The sequence below is a fragment of the Pseudoliparis swirei genome, chromosome 1 (assembly GCF_029220125.1).
Source record: "Pseudoliparis swirei isolate HS2019 ecotype Mariana Trench chromosome 1, NWPU_hadal_v1, whole genome shotgun sequence".
Lineage (NCBI taxonomy): Eukaryota > Metazoa > Chordata > Actinopteri > Perciformes > Liparidae > Pseudoliparis > Pseudoliparis swirei.
Window position 1 is genome coordinate 15165935 of NC_079388.1, and position 21930 is coordinate 15187864.

The 21930-nt window shown below is 45.1% G+C and overlaps 1 protein-coding gene across 2 annotated transcripts in view; it reads right to left on the reverse strand.

Moving 5' to 3' along the window:
• LOC130200628 (growth factor receptor-bound protein 10-like) overlaps nucleotides 1-21551 on the reverse strand; it is a 41239-nt gene extending 19688 nt beyond the window's left edge. The window contains exons 1-5 of one of the 2 annotated variants that reach the window (XM_056425109.1): nucleotides 21377-21551; nucleotides 18951-19046; nucleotides 14082-14175; nucleotides 6516-6795; nucleotides 5782-5905 (exon numbers count right to left, since the gene is read on the reverse strand). In XM_056425109.1, coding sequence (XP_056281084.1) covers nucleotides 5782-5905; nucleotides 6516-6795; nucleotides 14082-14175; nucleotides 18951-19001 — 549 coding nt within the window. In that variant the 5' untranslated portion in view covers nucleotides 19002-19046; nucleotides 21377-21551. The remainder of the gene's footprint in view (nucleotides 1-5781; nucleotides 5906-6515; nucleotides 6796-14081; nucleotides 14176-18950; nucleotides 19047-21376) is intronic. The other variant, XM_056425188.1, reaches the window with a different exon arrangement.
• Between the last annotated feature and the right edge of the window lie 379 nt (nucleotides 21552-21930).

Below are 21930 nucleotides of genomic sequence, written 5' to 3' on the forward strand. Positions count from 1 at the left end.
ATTTATTTACAAACATGCATCTTTTTAAAAACACGGACTGTTGTAGTCAGAACATTGAAAGAAAGCACGACTTGATGACAGGAAAACAGAGAATTGAGGAGGCGAGACATTAAGATGCAATCGAGACTTCCAATCGTTGACATCCAGAGGTCGGTGAACACACACACACACACGCACACACAGTGAACGCAGCATTATCGCACATTAAAGAAATGTCGCGGCCTCCTAGCGGTACGATGATGCATCAAACCACCTAAAGATGTGACGTGTGTGTGTCGTAAAGCACATTCAAATACTTTAGTCATTTACATTATGACTTAATATTCCTTAATCAATAAGTTGATATTTATTCACATTGGTAATAATTGCCTGGTCTATATATTCAGCTCTATGTATTTTTTTTCCCTACAGTCAATCCCCAAAAGATATTATTATAGTTTTAATGTCAAATTCTGTATACACATACGCACACCTTTATTGAACATATTAGTTATAGAATCATTTAATGTATTTTTCTAAACATTTTATTGTAGTTTTTCTACTTTGCCGTATTTTTATTTCCTCAATTTATTGTATATGCTAATTATTATGCGTTATTCACTTATATGTGAATAAGCTACTACAATAAACCCTATTCTGATCACGACTTAGACACAGTGATGTAACTTTTTCTTACTTTATATATATATAAGACTAAAATAGCTTTGTTAAATGGCAAATATCATTAAATTAACAGCAAATTCTTAGGGTGTCCCGTAACAAACGGTCATCCCAGCAGCTGCAGATCTCCATGCGACGGCCGTCTGTCTGCTGCAGGCTTCCCACTAATGTCGGTGGAGACTTCCCACTCTGCTCTATTACCGTGTCAGCTGTCTTTCATGTCTGCAGTGTTCGGGTTTCAAGCCAGACATCGTTGATTAGCTCTGCAGACAGGCCAAACTCAATTTCACCTCGTTGGAGCGCCACCACAAAGACTCACTGAGTGGCTCACCTCCCCACCTCCCAACACTGACTCTCTCTCTCTCTCGCACACACACACACACAGTAAGATAGAAATCCACTTCTGATTTATAGGCGTCTACTACGAGAGTGTCGGTCGATCCCAAATACGACAAAATACAAACCCCAGATATCAAAATGACATAACGGCGTGAATCGATAGTTAGGTCATTGTGCGGGACGTCATTTGTCTTGATTGCTCAATTTCCAAGAAGCAAAGTGAAACTCCCTCTGCAGGAATTCAAATAAAAAACTCTTCCAAAAAAATTTATTCTAAAAATGGTTTCGTCAGTGTTTGAAATGAAATCATCTGGTTGTATTTATATGCAAGATTTAAGTTCTAATTTGACAGTAATGGCAGACGTAGTTCTTAGACGGCGCATGCAAGCATATGTTTATAAACAAAGACGCACACACACGGGGTCAGAGGTCTCTCTCTCTCTCGCTCTCTCTCTGACCATTGCGTGCAGAAGTTCACCAGCTGACCACAGACAGTGGGGGCGGTGCGAGTCCTCAACAGAGCGTGTGACTCACAGCTTTGGTCCTGAATTACTTTTTATGACACTATGCTGAATTTATTTTTAGGCATTTAAAAATAATAACATGTGTGGTAGATCAGCGACACAAAATAAGTTGCGTTTCACATTGACAACAAAGCTGAATTATTATGGAAAACAATCCATCACAACATTAACTCCAGACGTTTGACGTGCCGTGCTTTGAGGTCCAGTAGGCCGACGTTACGTAATATTCAGGTTTTATTTCGCCAACGAATATACATTTTGACCCGATGATGGCGCTAGATGAAAAGTCTCCAAAATGCTATGGCAACCCACTTCCTTTAAATATATGGTGGCGCTAGAGGGAAAGTCAGGGCACCGCTTGATGTCTTGGGGATTCCTCCTCTGGGGACTGCGATCGCAAAATTTAAACGGCAGTTTATCCAAAAGCGGTGGACACCGACCACGTCGACCACCACCGGCGTCCTTAGACACGGACGTCAAGGCGAGAAATGAAAAATACGCAATCGATTAACATTTTAATATTAAAAATAATCAGACTTGAATAATAAACTGTGAAACTGACGTTCACACTCCCCCCTTTTCCCCATTTCCCCAGAGATCAGGGGTCAGAGGTCAGGGTCTTTTCCTGAGCCCGAAGACATTCAGTGTCTCACTCAAAGCTTCTTCAGCAGAATGGATGAGGGTCACGTGACTGAACTGCGTTACGGCCACGACTCGCGTGGGGAAACGGCGTTCGGCGTCGTCTCCGATCGGACCGCTGAACACGGGCTCCGGGCATCGAGCAGCCACCGGACTAAAGCTGAAAGACGGAAGCTTCCTGAAGAATGCTCAGATTCAGACTCCGCAGCTGGAGGGAGAGAGATCCTCCGATAAAACCAAGCCAATGCAAATGCAATGCAGACGCCGGAGAGTCTGCAGTGTTGTGTAAGCCGCCCTCAGTGGTCCTCGAAAAACTGACTGACCTGCACACATCCACGCAGACAGCGACTCAAACGTCTCCACAACCCGTCATTACCCGATAGCAGCGATCGCCAACCCGTCGATCTCGGAGACGTTCCCTTTCGCTCTCCAAAATAAAATGAAAATAAATTCAGAAACACATCGTTCCTCATTCTCGAACATTTTCTGAAGTGTCTTCTGAAACGTTTTCTTCCTGACTGGAAGATCGACGTCAGAAAACATTTCCGCCTGATTTTAATGAACGCCTGAAAACGGGTTCACTTACACAGCCCGAAAGAAAGGAACTAGGACTACAGGTGGGGCGTGCCCCTCTAGTGGGGGGCAGTGGTACTACAGGTGGGGCGTGCCCCTCTAGTGGGGGGCAGTGGTACTACAGATGGGGCGTGCCCCTCTAGTGGGGGGCAGTGGTACTACAGGTGGGGCGTGCCCCTCTAGTGGGGGGCAGTGGTACTACAGGTGGGGCGTGCCCCTCTAGTGGGGGGCAGTGGTACTACAGGTGGGGCGTGCCCCTCTAGTGGGGAGCAGTGGTACTACAGGTGGGGCGTGCCCCTCTAGTGGGGGGCAGTGGTACTACAGGTGGGGCGTGCCCCTCTAGTGGGGGGCAGTGGTACTACAGGTGGGGCGTGCCCCTTTAGTGGGGGGCAGTGGTACTACAGGTGGGGCGTGCCCCTTTAGTGGGGGGCAGTGGTACTACAGGTGGGGCGTGCCCCTTTAGTGGGGGGCAGTGATACTACAGATGGGGCGTGCCCCTCTAGTGGGGGGCAGTGGTACTTAAGGTGGGGCGCAGGGGTAATGCAGAAAGACCTTTATTGATAACTTCACATATTACACAAGGTAAAAGTACACTGACATAAAACTAAGTCATGAATAAATAAATGTTGAACTGCCTGTCGGTGTTGTAATGCCAGTTGATAAACATTTATATTGGTAGTTCATCCAGCTGCTCGTTGCAAATGTGTTTGTTCTTGTTCATATTGTGTGCGGTTAACAAATAATGTACTTTTTATCTTGCACTTAAATTCTGTGTTCCTGGTCTCATCAATTTGAAAGACGGCCCAAAGTGTTTTGATTTCATTCAATTAGAATTAGGCCAAATAAAAAAGCCTCGTCATAAGTCCAGTCTGGACAGTCGTTTTCTCTCAACGCCTCAATAGGTAGATCTTTCCTGTCACGAAGGCGAAGGTCAGGGATCTTGGGCTCAAAAAGGTTGGTGACCACTGCCCTATAGCATATCACATTACATAACATCCACGTCAACAGAGGCGCAGACGTCTGGCCGGTGTGATGCCGGTCTTGCTTAATTTGGTGATTGGATCAGTGGAGGTTTCATTCAATCAGCCGAAGAACAGCCGTCTTATTCGATCTCGTCCTGAAAGTCAGCAGATCCCCAAAGACATGAGGACACGTCTGGGAACCATTAGCGTCTGTGAGTTCCCAACCCTCGAGCCAAGGCCACTGAGGTTTTTCCATATAGCATTTTAAGCATTAAAAAAAGGTGACTTCTGTATTTATTCGTTTGAAAAAAACGGATGCAGTTCACCTTCCTCCGTTCCTCTAGTGGAAACGAGTTTATGTGAGCCGACCATCGAATTCAAAGACCTCATTCACATTGTCCGAATCTGAATATTTAAACACAACATTGAACATATTTTAGATAACACCAGGCTCTTTGCTTTATGTACTGTAGCCATGTTTCCACCAACGAGAATCCACCTGATAGAAATCAGAGCTCGTCAGTGACAACAAAAACACTTTTATTGGGCGTGAATGGCGGTAACAAAACACCCCGATACGATGACATCGCAGACGTCGTTTTCACTCAATACTGGAACTATTTTTTATTTATTTATTTAAATGGTGGTCCTATTAACCAGTTGGACACAAACATATGGAAAAGAAGATGGTGTAGTTTGAAAATACAGAAGTTTCCGAAATTATGTATCAGCGTCAGATCAATTATTGATCGTGAACTGATCAAATTATGTGTTTTTTCTTCCCACGATCACCTCCAGCCACACATGCATCAGTCTAGTGTTCAGCCAAAAGCTTTCCCCTCTTTTTTACAATGATAAACATGAAGGAATGTTGGAAGTGGTTTCTCCATGTACTTTTTACTCCTTCCAGCGCCGGCTTTATCGCCCTGCGTGCCGGGAGGATACAACAATCTTCTTGTTTTTGGTGCCATGAAGCATTTATTAGAAGAAGTTCTTGCCCTCCTCCAAATCCTGGTGACACGCCATGAAAAACGCAGCAAAGAAGAAACATATTGCTGGCGTGAGCCGCCGATGTCAAATACACGCACACGCAGCGCGGCTTTAAGACGACACTGCGCTGCGTTTTTAAAATCATCCAAACACACCAGTTACCACAAAATAAACAATAGATTTTCTTCTCCATAACAAGCGCTGGCCTCTTCAGATTCACGAGACGAGAGTTTGAAGGAAGAAAAAAAAAAAAAAAATGAACAAAATAGAGACGTTCTGTGAAAGAGAGATGATGCAACATCTGGTCAGCTCAAATATAGACAAAAGATCTTTTGTGCAAACTGAAAACTTGCTCTCCGACTCCAGACCTTGTGGGATGATGTCAAGGAAATGCATAAATAATGCTTGGCCTTATCACGTGTGTGTGTGTGTGTGTGTGTGTGTGCGTGCGTGCGCTCAAGAAAGGATCTAAAATAACTTTTATTGTTCAGGGTGGGCATCCTGAAAACATCTTTGAGAGGGATGGAACATTCCTGGGACAGGAGGCTATGCCGGGGAGGAAGGGCAAGGACACACACACACAGACACACACACACACACACACAGTGACGTTGAGAGCCAAGGTTAAAGCGTGTGAACCGGAAATGGGCGCCTGTCATGCCGCAGACCGATTCAAAAGGTCCAGAAAGGTCCGACCTGCAGACGTTCCCAGCCGCGTTCCCAGCTCCGCTGAGGAAGTCTGCACTCCGTCTGCAGCATCCTGGAGACATGGCTCACCTCCGGCCAACGGCAAAAACATGTCCGTCACTCTGTACGTGTGTGTGCTTCCATAATAACACACACACAGTCAGATAACCCAGGGTGAGCTGTTGTGCAATGGGAGGAAAGGCCGTCCGCAGCCAAAGTCAACACTTGCTGCCCTGAACATAACAGGCCAGTCAGCTGCTTTTTAAAAACACACACACACCAACTCTTGTGATGGTGGTCAAGTAAAGGACAACGCGTACATCGAGGAGTCCAAAATACATCAAAACCCATAACAACTTTTTTTTTTTAAAGTACAACAAAACGTAGCAGGAGGTGGTTTTGCTTACGTGGTTGTCGGAGGTCTGAATGGGGCTGAGGACGGGGGAGCCGGCCGGGCTGCACAGCTCGGGGAACGGGTTGGGGATGGCAGGCAGGGAGGCCGGGCGCAGCAGATGCTCTTCCTGCAGACACCTGCAGAGGGAGACACACACACACTACTGTCACGGCTGGATGACCAGTGATGGACTGACAAGAACACATCATTTGGGTTTAGAAGAGGTATGGCACACACGTATGAGACTAAAAAGTACATTTTCATCTCTGGCCTTTTATCAATTTGATATTCTTAGACTTTGATTATTAAAGCAAAGTATTCATGGATAAAACTCACTTGCAAGAGTCGTCGGGACTTCTTAGATTAAATATTTTTGCCGCTGCTACTATTTTAAATTATATCAAGCATCCCCGAGTTAACAGAAGCGAGTAAAGGCCACAAGTAATTAAAAAAAATGTAAAAAATGTTGAGGCAAATAAATCAATTTCATTGCATCTTCATTTACAGTTTCCAGCTGGATTTTGAAAGCCATCATTGTGTGCACATCTTTGGCCCCATTCTTATATGTTGGGTGCATAAACTAAAATTACATTTAAGCTTCTGATGCAAATAAAACCAGCAAAAGCACAACAAAGGCAATGTTTTCAACATATTTTGGCCTTTGCGAGGACAGTTCTTCTTCGTCTTTATCTTAACGCATCTTAAAACGGAGAAATGGAATCGGGGGGGGGGGGGCTACGCGTTTACCTGACGGCCCGGATGTGCATGGGCTGGGAGTGCCGCAGCCTCTCCATGGAGGGGGAGGAAAGGGGCGGGGTTTGGCGGCGGTGGGCCTGGCCGTGCCCCGGGTGGGCGGCGTGGTGGTGGGCGGTGTGGTGGTGGGCGGCGTGGTGGTGGGCGGCGTGGTGGTGGGCCGGCGCGTGGCCGTTGTTCAGGAGCAGCGCCGTGTCCGCCTGCGTGGAGTAAACGCTCTCCATGGAGGAGTTCATCTCGTTCACCAGCTGCTCCAGGTCCACATCGTCCTCTGCTGGAGGAGGGATGGGAGAGGAGGAGGAGGGAGGGAAAGAAGAAGAGGAAAGAGGAGGAGAAAGAAGAAGAAGGAAGAGGAAGGAAGGAGAAAGAGGAGGAATAAGAGGAAGAAGAAAGAGGAGGAAGAGGAAAGAGGAGGACAAAGACGAAGAAGAAGACAGAAGAAGAAGGAGGAGAAAGAAGAGAATGAGGAAAAGAAGAGGAAGAAGGAGAATGAGGAGAAGGAAAAGCAGAAGGAGAAGAAGAAGGATGAGGAGAAGAAGAAGAAAGAAGGAAAAGGAAAGAAAGAAGAGGAAGAAGGAGGATGAAGATAAGGAAGAGCAGAAGAGGAGAAGAAGAAGGTCAGCGACAGTGAGAGCTGTTTTAAAACCAGCTGATAATCATTACACATCAAAGGACGCCATTGAGTTGAACCGTCGGCGCCACGTTGGGGGAATAAAACAGAGCCGCAGTCGAACCAGAACGGTTCATCTGTTCGCGTTTCAAAACAAGACGAGCCTATGATACGATATTCCTTTATTCGTCTTCCATCATTTTTCTCCTTCCTCTATCGCGTCTAGAAGTCTGGTTGTGAAAATGTCCACATTCCTCGTGAGGTCTCGTCTTGTACGTCTGCATTTAAATGTCGGAGTCGTCGACGCGCTGGGAGCCAAATTGTCAGAAATTGTTCTCAAGAGGATCCTGGTCCATAAACCCGTTTTGACCTTCTGACCACATGCTGAGGCGACGCCGCAGCGATCTGGCGAGCGCCTTTAATCAATTGTAATTAGGGCTGGGCACGTTAATCTTGCGTTAACGCATCAATTAATTAACGCCGACAATTATTTTATCGCGCGTTAACGCAGGTTTTATTATTTATTTTATTATTGTAAAAGTGTGTTGCTCACAGGCTTTTATTTTGTAAAAGTCTGCTACTGATTGCTGCGGAACCGGAAAAGAAAGTCATTCGCGGTTTAACAAACATGGAGAATCTCAACAAATGACGGCAGGTATGAGACGCCCTCAAGACACACATCACACGGAGAATACACGAGTTGGATGAAAAGGAGAGGACTGCAAAGCGACAGCTTCACAACGTGCTGTTGCTCTCACTGGGGACGACTGGACATCGGGTGACCAGACGTCCTCTTTCCCCGGCCATGTCCTGCTTTTGAGCCCTACAAAATGCGTCCGGCAGTTATTCTAAAAACGTCCTAGATTTTGCTTCGTCGGATATTTGTGTTTCTCTGGGTTTTCATAAACTAGGATTTACTCCTTACAAGTTTTGGAAATGGTATCTCCCTTACGTTCCACCTTACGTGAGCTCTGACGGTATAGAGAACAGTCATTGGTCGACCGATCTCAGGGTTGCCAGATACACGATAATTATCCTCCAAATACAACCATTTTGAGCCTTTGGTACGATACTTCACCATTACCAATCTGGCAACACGGAGCACCTTGCCGCCTCCACTAGTTCATTGTTGTTTGTGCTATAAACTCCTCCCAGCGCCGCCGCTCTTATAACGCACTACGCGCTGTGCGTAGGGCACCACGTCCTGAGGGGGCTCCACGAAATAGACAATTAAAAATAGTTATAATAATTATAATGCCGATATTATTTCAGTCTAGAAATATTAGGCACCTTTTAGGCATGTATATCACAAAACAGGCAGTACAAGAGAGATGTTTAATCTCAGCACCCCCCCCCCCCCCACAATGGCCTCGGAGTTACTGTGCATTATATTGATGAGAAGTGGGCGCTGCATTCACATGTCCTGACTGATGAAAACAGAGGAGAGACATGATGCTGAAACGTGCGTGGGACACTTTACTGAAGTTGCACAGCAGTGGAATGTAACAAATAAAGTCACCACACTGAGCAGATAGAGCACCAGAGATGATCGCTGCTGCGAGACGACTGCCTTTGATCATGACCTGCTTCAGTCTCCAGCGTTCTGTCACAGTGTCTCTGCATAACAGCGTTTGACAATGTCCTGACAGATTTTATGGCACTTTAGTTCATATGGCAGTACATTTAAAATAAGTGTCAAGTTCTAGGAATTGACAAACTGCACTGAAAGTGTTTTTTGGTGTCTCACTCTAACAGGGACAATAAATGTTATTGCACTTTCATTCATATGGCAGAACATTTAAAATAGAAGTGCGCTATACACTACTTTTGAATTAATTATTGGATTTTGCGTATACAAATGCGATTAATCAGGGAAATCATGCGATTAAAAATTTTAATCGTTGCCCAGCTCTAGTTGTAATCTAACACGGCCAACAGAAGACACATTTGCCAGAAGCGCCGAGTCCTGACCCATCGATCACGAGACCGATGGGTCAGGACTCGCTTTCAAGTTTCACTCCTCGCGTTGGATTTCACTCGGGTTTGGATTCCTCCAGACGGCACGCCGACTCGAACGCTCGCCGTCGGTCCAGTTCTGTGGAACCCGGCGTTCGCGTCCCCCACGGACTGAACCCACCAATCCAGAACGAGGTGAGAGGATCCTGCCAACAGGGCAGTTTCCAGTCCGGGTTGGTGTTTTTCACCCGACCGGTTACTAATTAACTGAAGTCAGTCCAGGATTAATTCTTAATCAATTACCCGTCAGGGACGAATGGAGTAGAACGACCGGACTGCACCGCTTCCCAAGCTGCGCTGCCCTCTAGTGGTGGAAAGTGTCCTCGCGGGGTAGAAATCTCTAGTAAAGCCAGTTTTAGGTTAAAGGAATACTTTCCCACCAAAATGATCATGTATATAGATATAATATAATATACCTGCGTTTGGGAAGTCGTGAGCGTATGACGGGGTGCAAAGTTCTCCACGAGATGAGTGAGAGTTTACAAACATGTTTTGATACAGTTTCGCTGTTTTTAAAAGACACATATATATATATATATCTTTTAAAAACAGCAAAATATGTGTATATATATATATATAAACTAGAATGGGCACTCGGTAGAGCGCATACCTTCGCATATCACAAGATTGGGCATTGAATTATGAACATTTTGGCATTAGTAGCATGCCAATTGGACAAAAATGTATCGTGCTATGGTAAAAAAAAAGAGTTTGACCTTTCCATGACCTTGACCTTTGACCCGATTGATCCCAAAATCTAATCAAATGGTCCACGGATAATAACCAATCATCCCACCAAATTTCATGCGATTCAAGAACATTTTGACATGTTCATGACCTTTGACCTTGACCTTTGACCCGATCGATCCCAAAATCTAGTCAACTGGTCCCCGGATAATAAACAATCATCCCACCAAATTTCATGCGATTCGGTTCAATACTTTTTGAGTTCTGCGAAAGATTTTGACCTGTTCATGACCTTTGACCCGATCGATCCCAAAATCTAATCAACTGGTCTCCGGATAATAAACAATCATCTCACCAAATTTCATGCGATTCGGTTCAATACTTTTTGAGTTTTGCGAATAACACTCATATAAATAAATTAATAAATACACGGCGATCAAAACATAACCTTCTGGCATTTTCAATGCGAAGGTAATGATCATCTTTCGGGGAGGGGAGTGCAAGACCTGGAATGTCTCCATGTGTATGTGTGTGTGTGTGTGTGTGTGTGTGTGTGTGTGTCCAAAGCCGTTGGCCCTGTGTGTCCCGGCCCGACACCACACTCTGAATTCCTGACATTGCTGGAAGAACACATCGTGTTTCTCCAGCCCTTGCATGGCACACGGGGGCCAAAGGATCAGAACAAAGTAGGGCACACAAACACACACACACACACACAGAGAAACGCGTTGGACATCATGTACGCTCTGCAGCGTTGATGAGCATGTGCATCTAATTATACAGGAGAATGAAAAGCACACATTGTGCTGCGTGAACACAAACACACAGTGAACATACACACACACACACACAGTGAACACACACACACAGTGAACACACACACACACAGTGAACATACACAGTGAACAGACACACACACCGAGCTGCACAGCAGGAACTTCAGGAGTCGGCCCCCCTGATCTCAGGTCACAAAAGGGTTTGCATGACACACACACATACACACACAGTACAGTCTGGGACACACGGTCATGTGATGCTGGGGTTCATGAGTGGGACACGGGTTGTGGGGAGGAGGGGACACACACAGTCGGGGACAGTCAGGTGGTGATTATTATGTACAGACATTGAGACGATTCATCGGAGAAAAAGCACAGCTCAGAGTCGGCCTGCAGACCAGGAACCCAAGACGGGCAGATAAATGAGCATAAACTAATTTCATTATTTAGACCTGTGCTTATTAAACATTGAAGGCTGCTGGGTTTAGTCCAATCAGATCACAACAGCCTCTAGTTGGGCCTCGCCTCCATTGATTAACCCTGTGCTGCTGCATTTGGGACCTTTTTGACGAGAATTCATCATCGTTATTGGGAGGAGAAAAAAAAATACGAATATTTTCTGATCGATTTACTAGTGGACTACTTTTTGTGAGCGGTTGATGAATGAGGAGCTAGTGGAGAACCAACGGTTTGGTTGTCAGGGGAACGTCTAGCCAGGTGGACGGACCGCACGTCTCCAATGTGTCACTTTCTCTGCACAAACAGGTGTTTACACGCGTAACAAACATCTCACCAGAGCAAAATATCCACCTCCCCGTCACCTTTACCTTGGGAGTGGAAGGTTTTCTCTTGCAGCTCTCCTCTGTTGGAGCACTACTTGTCGCCCAGTGCAGCTTTAAGAAAATATCGGCATTCCTCTCCCTTCAGTCGGGGGAAGCCAGAGGACATATAGCATGAAAATATCTCCAACTGCAACTTTGAATTACAGATTAACCGCTGCCGCGTTCTGGTTAGCAACTGACCACCAAGCCTACCATGCCAACCGCAGCCAACTCATTCCTGCAGTCTCCCAGAATACGCTGAATGAGCGCTCTCTGGCCGCCACAACCTGCAATCGGCGACCCCTGACGGCAGTCTAGAGGTCAGAAGGGAGCGAGGCGTTTAACGGCAAAGTGCAACAAGCACTCCCTATGCTATATTTAACATTTTGCAGAAGGAGTCCACACATAATGTGTATTCTGTACCGAGGTCAGATTGTATTTATCAGTCGTCTGTGTAATCCCATTTTGTAGTAGTCGCTGTGGACAATGGAGTGAAAGTAAAGCCAGAGAGGTTTCGCTCCATCACCGCACATGATGCGTAAACGCTGGCGGGTAAAGCGAGTCGTGCTTTTCTCTCTTCACAATCTTTACTGAAATGCAAGTCGTTGTCGCCATTTTGTTTGTTTTTTGCAACCAGAAGTGACAGTAGAGAGAGAAGTTAAGGACAACCGACAGCTCAATAAGACTAAGATGTTACAATCAACTTTAATGAAGTGAAAACCAATTGTGAAAGGGTTAAAGTTGTAAGACAAAAACACAGAAAACTAGAACGGGCACTCGGTAGAGCGCATACCTTCGCATATCACAAGATTGGGCATTGAATTATTTATTATATATATTATTATTTTGGCATTAGTTGCATGCCAATTGGATAGAAATTAACCGCGCTATGGTAAAAAGAATGTCATGACCTTGACCTTTGACCCGATCGATCCCAAAATCTAATCAAATGGTCCCCGGATAATAACCAATCATCCCACCAAATTTCATGCGATTCGGTTTGATACTTTGAGTTATGCGAGTAACACGCATACAAATAAATAAATACACGGCGATCAAAACATAACATTCCGCATTTTCAATGCGAAGATAACTATCGTCTATTTTACTTAATGAACATTGTGCTGTTGTTGAAACTAGCGAATGAGACCATAAGCTCATGTTTACAATGTTTACCGAGGTAATAAACAACCGAGAAGTCATTTTCTGATAAACTTCTACACAATCCGACTAAAGTCGCCCCCTGGTGGCCATTAGGAGGAAGTTGAAGCCACTTCCGTATAGGCTTCACTTTAAGGAACCAGAGGTAGCCACTAGCCACTATTTACACTGAGCAACGCAGATAATTAACGCCAGAGCAGCGCTGAAGGAACGCACTGAACACAAGTCAGAGGCCTCGACACCCCGGTATGCGTGAACTCATCAGATCGTAAAAAAGACCCTGAGGGCGTGTAACCCGAGCCTGCCGCGGTCTAAATATACAGCGCGTCCGTCAGTGAGGTTGATGTCATGTTTCTCTGGAGAGTCGGAATGAAAGCGGCAGCCGTGTGCCGTCGACTCTTTTTCACTACAAAACATCAGGGAAACTGGACCAGCCACCTTGGAAACAATGGACACATTTTACATATTACTGCTTATGCAACTATATGATCTATATTCTTAGGGGAGATTCAGACACCTCATTCATTTAGACGGATGGTCTTCATCTTATTAACGGGTGTCTACTCTTTGTTAAACATAACTATTCAGTAAAAAGAGTGCTTCTTTTCCTCCCTAAATAATTATTATGTTGCACAATGGCAGAAATAGCTGGTGCTATTCACTGATGCACGGGATTGTACTATTCGAGTGTCCGTGACTTTAAGGCAATACCCTCAGCTGCTCTTATACAGTTATACAGTCATCAATGCGTGGTTTAATGTGCAGTCTATGAATAATTTATGACGTTTACTTTTCTTTTTTCCCCTCAACTTCTCCTGCTGTTGGTGCATTTTTTTTATTTCCCAAGATTACACCGAAGGGATGTGAAATTGCTGCAGTCAATATTTCTATGTGTAGATGTGCATACCTTGTCCCACCTCCCTGAACGACAGAACTTTCATTACCAAGAAGTCATATAATACTCTCACACGAGCGATGTCCACCTCGCATCAGCAGAGCGGACGATCCACTAAACCACCAAGCCAAGTGGGGAGAACACGTATAAAAAGCTGGGGAGAGACACTAATCTGCTCTCCACAAGTTGGCCGTGCACTTCCACGATGGATGAAGGATTTCTGGGAATATATTTGTTAAAAAGTGCTGAGCAGTGCAAATAAAAATGGAGGAGGGCATTTAAACACTTGTCTGTAACCTCTCCATCTGGAGAGCAGAACCTGCAGTGATCAATGTCCTAGTTCCCTCTGTCCTAGAGAAGGAGAGGGGGAACATTGAGTGGGCCGGCAGATGTGTTTTTGCAGTAGAGATCCCATAAAGAAAGGTATGAAAAAAAAGAAGGTGAAGAGAGTAAAATATGGAAAGAAGGGTGTCAGCGTTTTCTTTTTTCAACAACAAGACTAGAAAGAACACCGTGGGATAAGCGCCATATTTAATTGTTTCACGTTTCATATTTTCACCCCCCTGAACAGATCTGACATGAGAGGAGAGTTACCATGGTGATGTGGCAAGTCTTGATTGGCCGACCGTTGAAAGCCTGGAACGATCAGCTCCTCGGGCCGGCGAGAGGAAGTGCGGTCCATGCTTTCCTGTCAGAAAAACAAAGATTTTTTTCATTAAATAAAAAGACAAACAACATGTTGAATAAAAATAAAAAAACATCGTGTTTTTACACGTCTGATATTTCAGTGACGGTGATATTTTCACAGAGTTTAAAGGGTCAGACGAAGGGTGGTTTCATGCCTCTGCTCTCGAGGAACATCAAGCCTCAAGTTCAGAGGCCAGTGACACACACACACACATCACTTTTTAAGAGCAAAAACATACCAATCACACTTCAGAAAACTCAGATACACACACACACACACTGCCAAGTTCCTCACACGTTGTCTAATTTGAAGCAGCCTCGAGGCAAGAGAGCTGCAGTGGAGGAGGGGAGAAAGCCAAACAAATTTTTTCGATCTTCCCTTTTCCAGGAAAAAGAAGAACGAGGAAGCATTGCTTCCAGGAACTGCTCGAGTCCTGGGGTCATACTGTGCGTGTATGCACACACACACAAATATACACTCACAGCTCCACTCTGTGCTTTGAAAACATCCATAAATGCCCAGAGAATGAGTTATAGCTCTGAGAACGAGCAGCCAAAAGCTTTCCAAGGAAGGCAACTTGGCCGCAAGGCCCGTGTGCTGAAAAGGAAACTCTGCAGGCTTCAGCTGAAGCGGTGAGCTGCAGAGTCCCTCCGATATACTTCCTCCTCACGCCAGTGACATGAAGGCCCACATGCAAACAGCAAAGGAGCATCGGATGCACAGAAGGGGAAGCCTCACGTTGACCTCTTAAAGCCCTGTCATCCAATACCAAACTCAGAATACTGTATTTTAAAATCTAGTGAAGATCATCTTCTTCAACTCATTCGCTTTCCGTCTGCGAGTAAGATGACCAGACAGGAAACGCCCGACCGACCCGTTTCCTGTCTCTGCGCTAGGCTACGCTAACGGGCTGCTGCTTGGAGCCTGATTGGACAATGCAAGTGAAGATCTTGTCTTACTATATTCCCGTGGGTTACCAGATATGTCACGCTACATTATGGGAACTATACACTGATGCAAAGATCTGGATGAATAAATAAATAAATCATATGTGGAATGAAGAGTTGGGATAAGAAAATATTGTTTCTTCTCGGAATGCAGTCTCTGAAAAAAGGTTGTTGGACAGAGTGAAAGAAATCGTGTATAAAGTTCAGACGTGAAGGACGGCTTGTTCCAATTCAGTTCCTGCCGAAATAAAAAATGGCATCTGCTCTGTTACTTTGGTATGAACCAAAATAAACAGATTTAGCTGGGATGGATTTGCAATAAACAGGTGAAAGGAATGCAGAAGAAGGTCATAAGTCTTTATTTGTACTTTGTCCTCCTCCTCTTCCAATATGGCATTTTTCGCTCCTATCATTTTGGAAATGAAAATTAATTGTAATAGAAAACATGTCATTTCGTTTAGCTCTCATGTCTTCTCACGTCACAATGTGTTTCAGGTGTTGCGTAGCAATCAATTACTTGCTAAGTTCAAGTTCCAGTGATCAATAGATAAATCATTTTGGCGATGGATGCCCTTTTTTTTGGTTTGAGCACCTGCCCCCCAACATGTCTGTGTCTGTTCACGTGCCGGCTTAAATGTCTTAAATGTTGTCAGAAAAATATTGTAGTGTACCGTTTGTTTGTTTAGCTGTGAAATAAAAATAAGTTTGTTTTCCGGCCGGTGAGCGGTGGGTCTTTTTACAGCTAAACATTTGAGGAGCGAACGCAGTGACATCATCTTTATTCATTTTTGAAACAGTCTCATGTACTCCTGTCAGGATCAGGATATAGTGCCAGTTTGAGCAAAAAGCTAATATAATACTGATATATATATGGTTATATCTTCAGAGATCTCCTTGGATTGCAATGAGAAAAAGAAAAAAAAAAGGGCACACATCGCCAAAATGATTTATCTATTGATCACTGGAACTTGAAGTTAGCAAGTAATTGGTTGCTACGCAACACCTGAAACACATTATGTTGTGAGAAGACATGAGAGCTAAACAAAATGACATGTTTCTATTACAATTTTTATTTCATTTACAAAATGATAGGAGCGAAAAATGCCATATAATAAATACGCAGGAGGAGGAGGAGGGGCGTGGCGGGGGCTTGTGAGCGCCACGGAGCATGTCGGGGCGAGATTCTCACAAGAACTCATAAATGCCCCGTCAGATATCAAAACACATTTGGGGGGAATGGATATGGTTGCATCTTCTGAGATCTCCTTGGATTGCAGGGAGGGCTCTGCATGTGGGCCGATGTTTTAATTCGTGCAGTCAGCAAAACTTGCAGAGAAAATGTTTGGCCCGCAGCTCCGATCGACTCGTTCTGGGTTGCTCTGGAGAGTCTTGACATCTGTTTGCCGTAACGTCTCCCCTTCCACGGCCCACAGCTTTAACGTGGAGGCATTTCAACATAGGAATCAAAGACTCTCGCTTCCTCGAAAGCACACGCGCGCGACGGCGGACACCGCATACGGCCGCTGACCTCTGACCTCTGAGAAAGTTAACAGAGAAAGAACTCGGCCATGTTCTCAGGCAGGACGTGCATGTTTTTCGGGTACTGTTGGCACATATGGTGACCATAAGAGTCAAATAGTCATAACTCGGCGGAGCGCCCGGTCTGTGTCGTCTTGGTGCTCCGCAGTGCATGTGTTTGCCCATGAACAAATACACTCATGTGAAAGGAGACGGGAGGGAGAAAGATCTGCTGGCTGCTTCCTCCGAGACATTTGTGGCAGTGATCCAAAGTGCTCTCGAAGATGCATGCGCACACACACACACACACAAACAGACACACTCTGTAGACAGGCCTGGAATGCTGCCCAGATTCCCAAACATGCCCAGCGTTATGTTATGTATCGCGTTATGCAAGTATGCAGAATGGAGGACTCATTGGCTCCTTATCGACACATATTAAACCTACAGTGACTGCCTACAAAGGGACTCCATTGAGTGTGCATGTGTGTGTGCCATGCAAGCTTTACTTCACACACACACCTCCCTCTGACTATAAAACTCTTGTTGTTGTTTTCTCCGCTCGATGCCGGCTGGAGGAATGTTGTTTTCTATGGGGATTCGATTCACTATTCACTTCAGTCTCACTGGTGCAAAACCTTTTCCTGGAAGCCAACGTGAACCAAATGCAACTTCACGTCGGCTCAACGGGGGCTCCGTGGTCCCACGGTTCGGGCGAGCGGGGAGTTGCATTCTTGTACCTCGCACTAAGAGGAGTAACGCAGCTGAGGCGACGTCACCCGCCGTCGTCCCTTCTGCCCCAGCAGGACGTCATGCCATCAATCCCGAGCTCCCGGGACAGCCGCACCACAAAGCCCACGGCACAGCGTGTTATTGTTGTTTTCTTTGGCGCTCTATTTATAGACCTCCGCCATGCTCTTTAGCTGAATTCTTTAGGTTGCAGGCAGGTTGTACTGGAGAGAATCAGAGCGGAGGAACAAAGGGCTCATTTTGCAGGAGTTCACTAGAGGAAGTTTGTCCGTTGTTGCCATGTTATACCAAACGAGGCCAGGAGTCGTTGGCTGTGAAGCAAGCAGACATTCAAAATGTTCTTTTGATTTGACTACAAACAAATCACCCAGACGTATATTAGCGATGCATGCATGTAAGGCATTGGCAGAACTGTAATCAAATGATCCTACAGAGGAAATTTAAGAACTCACTATTAGTGCAGATACGCACGTTTAAAAGCAAGATGTCCGAAGAATCGTGGAGTTTTCTACTTTTGACAACGATGACAAGTTTGGGAAGAACCTGTGCAGCTCTCAGCTTCAACTTAGCTATATATAAAAAAGGCACCGTGCATAAATTGTTCAGACTACAAGACCAGATTCCATTTTTTGGCAGAGCCAGATAGTTTTTTAGAAAGTCTGAAGATCAAAAATGCCAATCGGTTCCAAACAACATTTGGAGGTCGTTTTGCAATGAGATTCCATTTGGATTCATTGTTTTAACTAAAATGAGGTTTTTTTTCCAAAACCTAACCGAGTGGTTTTGGTGCCTGAACCCCAACTGAACTGAGGGTGTCCCGTAGTACCGTGGACCCAAAGATGGACTCGCCTGAACGTGACGGCACGAGTATTGTAGAAAGCCGCGTCACCACCAGCGTAGCTGCGTGGTTAACTACGAGCAGATTCAATGCAAAGTTAAACACACAGACGGCAGCGAATAAAGCTAATTTTAATTGGGTGGCAAAAAGTGAAAAATGTGCCTCATTCGCCAAAGTTGAAATATTAGTACAAATTCACCCGACTCCGAGTTGCAAAAGCCAATCGGCGTTGAGACGCTCCGCCAGTGGGAGGATCCACCTGCTGCTGCTCTAGAAGTCACCGAGCTGTGAGAGCCTACGGGTCATGTTATGTATAAATATGTATGTATATATGATATTAATGTTATGAAGCCAAACACAAGGGCGTTTGATGTTCCGCGTTAGTGGGATTTTCACAACAAGTACAAAGCAGAAATAGTGTTTATTTATTTTTTTAAACCACAAGTAGTCGGGCCACGAGTAAAGTGTTTTGCGAATATTCGCCACGCTTTTTTGGAGACCGTCCGTCTTAAAGATCCGATTTGAGAAACAAATTCGGACCGTGACCTTTGACCTTTGTGCAACTAATTATATTGAGAAATGTAATCTTTGGTTTGGAGTGGTTCCCAAGTGGCAAACGGAGCTAGAAGTTACACCTGTACTTCTTCTGCATCACTTAACGACAAAATGCTCTCCATTAACATGCTACCAAGCACACACACACACACACACGAAATATTCACCTGGTAGTTTGAGTGATGCAGGAAGTAGTCAGGGCATCCCGCTAAGGCCATGGTGTTCCCTCTGGAGACAATGAAACCCTCTGGTCTCGCCAGCACCTTACACAGAAAACAGACCGAATGAAAAAAGAGGCTCAAGAAGCTAAATGAGAAAGGAAAGGAACAATAAACCATCACCAGGGGACTGTCTACGCAACAACTTTGAAAAAAAACTAAAAACGGGTGCGCCTATAAAGACAAGGGACATAAAAACATCCCTCTCGGTACTGAAGGAGCCTACGTGTGCAAATGAATGTGCATGCATGGATGAACGTGTGCACACCTAATCCAATGTAAACACAGCCATTGTGTACGACACACACAAGTCAATACTCAAACAAAGACTGGGGCCTGAAGACTAAAAGAAACCCTCTCCGAGCCGGCAACACATGACCGCTCACCACCTGCAGACTGAAGGGGAAGGCAAGAGGGGGGGGGGGGGGGGGGTCGTTCTGAAGAAATTGAAATAGGAGTCGGCTATTTCCGCTGCATCGCCCGGCTTTATCTGGGGGAAGTTGTGCGTACGTGTGTGTGTTTGGAAAGAGGATACACACTGCAATAAGTCAAGCCGTTCTCTCTTGAGTGACGGTGTGGCCGATGCAAATCAATGTATTTGTACTCGGACATTTTTGGTCATTTTCCAATCGCAGCTTCACCCTAAAATGTACACCCATCCACTTAAAAAGAGACGGCCCCTTGGTGTGGCATGATGTCGTTGTTGTCGAATCCGATTTCCAGCCACATTTGTTCTAATGTTTTTGGCAGGAAAACCGAATAAGCCCCAGAGCGCCATAAAACTCCGATTGACTCCTCTCTTCAAAAAATCCTTTCGGCACCCAATTTCCTAGAAAAGCTGCAATAACATTTGAGAGAACAGAGTCAAGAAAAATAAGAAATGATCTTTCAGCACATTGCAAGAGCTGCAACCGATACGGTTTTGCAACAACGGTTCTGCAAACTGAATCCACACACACACACACACTAAATAGCTCCACTCACTACAACAATATATCTTCCTCTATTCTCCCTCCTTCTCTTTTCACCCCACTAATTACCGTTTCCACTGGGGCCCTGCTATCTTAAGTTCGCTCTGCTGACTGATAATCTGTCTAAATATGTGTGCGTGTGTGTAACAGCTTCTTTTTTTTTTTTTACTGCGTGGTTTTTATATCTCACATGTTCTTGCAAATCCTTCTGTGTGTGGCTGGGCTGATCGTCTGTGTGAATAATGAGCCTGAAAGCAAAAAGCTGGAGCTCAGAGTTTGACATTTGCTGACATTTGCGGTTCCTCCTGCAGAGAAGAGGAGTGATTCAGCTTTACTGGTCGTACGGGGAGATCTAGACTATTAAAATGGAGCAGGGAGCAACTTAATAATGCCACACCTGTGAGTGCGTGCGTACATGTTTGTGTGTGTGTGTGTGTGTGTGTGTGTGGATATAAAACACCACTCTTCACATCTTTCTAAGTACAAATAGCCTCAGGTGAGTGTGTTTTAGGAGCAGGTTCTACCAATCGATTGTATCTTCTCAACAACAATAACAATTACAAGTAGTCTTTAGGACATACTATACCCATGCAACTGTACTTCACACACTCTCTCTCACACTCACACACATTAGTCCAATTCTACCACTCAGGACCACTTAAGGCCTTAATGTTGCCTGATACTAAACAGACCTGAAGTCTTCTTTATGGACCAGGAAGGATGCAGGAAGTTTAGCAGCATGCAGAGATTATCCTACATTAGGTCACAGCTAATGGAGCTTTATGACAGACCATCAACCCCCCCCCACACACACACACACACACACACACACCTCCTTGTTGCAGCCGTTGTCTACGCTGTGTGTTCACATAACTCTTACAAAATACCAATTAGTGGAAGAAACCAAAGTGCAGCGCCAGTGAAGAGATGAAGCAATCACTGCAGTGGCTTCTTCTCCTTTTAAAAAAAAATACGTGATATTTTATTTTGTTGTTTTTACAGAATTACAACCTTCAAAAGTGAGAATGCATAATAATAATAAAACCTAAAAATAAAGTACAAATGAACCATGCATCTGGCCAAGAAGGGCCATAAAGGAAACACAAAAATAATTAGAAATAAAAATAAATAAGGAAGCAAAAATAAATCTGAACAACCATGCAACACTTCACCACTCCTTGTTTTAACACCATGTCCAATACAATCTCAACCAAGTCAACCACATCCCCATGTCTTGCAGAGGTGTCTCTACATTGCCTCGAGAAGGTTCCACAGACTTCGGTGGTAAAGTGAGTCGATACGCGTCCTCCCGTGCACGTGCACGACATTCCCGTACTATTGGAAGAGGGTCACGCCATTCGCCTCCTCCACCGAGTTCCCAAACAAATAAGCGGAAGTGCTTACGGTCACCGGAGGGCAGCTCGAGGCTCGTGTCCAGGGCGCGCGGCGGGTTCGCACTCGGCGCGCTTCGACCGTCCTCGTCTGGCTCTCCACACAAACTGTGTCCTCCAATAAAAACTCCGTCCGCTGCTCTGTTGTCTGCACACTCCTCTCTTCCTCCCCCTCCCCACCCCGAGGTGCCTTCCTCCCACACGTTCACACACATAAACGCGCACGCACGCACGCACACTGTTCTCAAGCTCTTCTTAACCCAGCTGACTCTTCGTCGCTCGCACTACGCACACGCCCACACACTCCGCGCACGCGCACTAAAGGTACCCTCCTCTCTCCGCCCCGCCCTGTTCACGACAGCACGCTGCAAAACAATAACATGTTGTTGTTGTTACTTACAAGCTGTTTGTTGACTTTACAAATACTCTATATTCAACAAAACTATACTATGAAAGTCCATTTCCACCACTGGGATGACATTTAAAAAAAAAAATTTATTAAAGAATGGGTTGACATCTCACAATAATAACTTAGTTAGAATACAAAATTAATGACAGTATTTAAGA